The following is a 1,520-nucleotide window of genomic DNA, read 5'->3' as shown; positions in this document are numbered from 1 at the left end:
ATCAGGAAGTTGTGGGTAGTATATGAGTATACAAGATCAAGACTTGCTCTGATGGCTCTGTTGACCGTTATAAGGCCCGCTTGGTTGCTCAAGGTTGTACACAAGAGTATGGTATTGATTATGAAGAGACTTTTGCTCCTGTCGCTCGTCTTACATCTGTTAGAGCTCTTCTTGCCATTACCGCGGTTAAAAAATGGTCTCTCAGTCAGATGAATGTGAAGAATGCATTTCTTAATGGGGATTTGAAAATGAAAATCTATATGAAATCACCTCCGGAATATCCTTGTCCTTATAGTAAGGTTTGTCTCCTTCGTAAGACACTTTATGGACTTAACAAAGCTCCTCGTGAATGGTTTGACAAGTTCAACACTACCATATGCAGTCTTGGTTTTACTTCTAGCCCTCATGAGAATGCCCTCTTCATTCGTAAAAGTGAACGTAGAGTTGTTCTTCTACTTTTGTATGTTGATACATGATCATTAATGGAGATGATGTTGATAGTATCTCTGATTTCAAGGCCTCACTTTACCGTACCTTTGAGATGAAAGATCTTGGTTCTCTCAGCTATTTTCTTGGACTCGAGGTCATCTCCACCGATGATGGCATCTATCTCTCTCAGGCTAAGTATGCTTCAGATCTTCTTGCTGGCGCTGGGATTATAGATAGTCGGACTGAGTCTACTCCTCTTGAGTCTAATGTTCAATTTACCCCTATGGATGGCACTGTTTTGGATAATCCAATTCTCTATCGACAGTTAGTTAGAGGTCTCATCTACTTGACTATCACCCGACCAGACATCGCCTATCTGATTCGTGTACTTAGCCAGTTCTTGTTAGCTCCTCGTACTACTCACTATGCGGCAGTTCTTCGAATTCTTCGCTACATCAAAGGCACTCTATTTCATGGCCTTTATTTTTCTGCCCATTCCTCTTTGTCTCTTCAGGCTTACTCCGATGCTGATTAAGCTGGTGATCCCACTGATCGTCGTTCTACTACTGGTTACTATTTGTTTCTTGCCGACGCTCTCATTTCTTGGCGTGCTAAGAAGCAAACGTTCACTGCTCGCCCTCGCTGACACCACTGCTGAGGTTATCTCGGTTCGTTGGCTCCTCGAAGATCTGAGTGTTCCTCAGTCGTCTCCTACTGATGTTTTTTGTGATAACCGCAGTGCTATCCAGATTGTACATAATGATGTGTTTCATTAACGCACCAAACACATTAAAATTGATTGTCACTTTGTTCGGCAACGTATCCTTATTGATGCTATTCGTCTTATTGCTATTAGAACACTGGATCAAACTGCTGATATCTTCACGAAAGCTCATCACCCGACTCATTTCCGGACTTTATTATCCAAACTCATGCTGGTATCATTAACTCCTACTTGAGTTTGAGGGGGGATGTTAGAGAATCATTAGAATCAATTTAGATCGATTAGTATCGTTTATATTTATATAGCATATCTGTATATTAATTGTAGGATTCTATGTCTTTATTACTTTAATTCATTTAGCACCTAT

General features: G+C 40.7%; 1 protein-coding gene across 1 annotated transcript; it reads left to right on the top strand.

The window, feature by feature from the left end:
- The first annotated feature begins 472 nt into the window (after positions 1-472).
- Positions 473-1,306, top strand: LOC107467944 (uncharacterized mitochondrial protein AtMg00810-like). The gene is made up of 3 exons (XM_016087173.1): positions 473-831; positions 944-1,181; positions 1,286-1,306. Exons 1-3 carry the CDS (start codon positions 473-475, stop codon positions 1,304-1,306), a joined length of 618 nt encoding a protein of 205 aa, XP_015942659.1.
- Positions 1,307-1,520: the final 214 nt, after the last annotated feature.

This window comes from Arachis duranensis, chromosome 9, assembly GCF_000817695.3.
Source record: "Arachis duranensis cultivar V14167 chromosome 9, aradu.V14167.gnm2.J7QH, whole genome shotgun sequence".
Lineage (NCBI taxonomy): Eukaryota > Viridiplantae > Streptophyta > Magnoliopsida > Fabales > Fabaceae > Arachis > Arachis duranensis.
Note: the sequence above shows the minus strand (reverse complement) of the source record. Positions and strands in the feature narration are given on the sequence as shown.

Coding starts and splice junctions, on each gene's coding strand:
- LOC107467944 (XM_016087173.1), top strand. CDS start 473: ATGATCATTAATGGAGATGATGTTGATAGTATCTCTGATTTCAAGGCC. Junction 832..943: donor CGTGTACTTAGCCAGTTCTT/GTTAGCTCCTCG, acceptor TTGTCTCTTCAG/GCTTACTCCGATGCTGATTA. Junction 1,182..1,285: donor ACCGCAGTGCTATCCAGATT/GTACATAATGAT, acceptor TATTGCTATTAG/AACACTGGATCAAACTGCTG.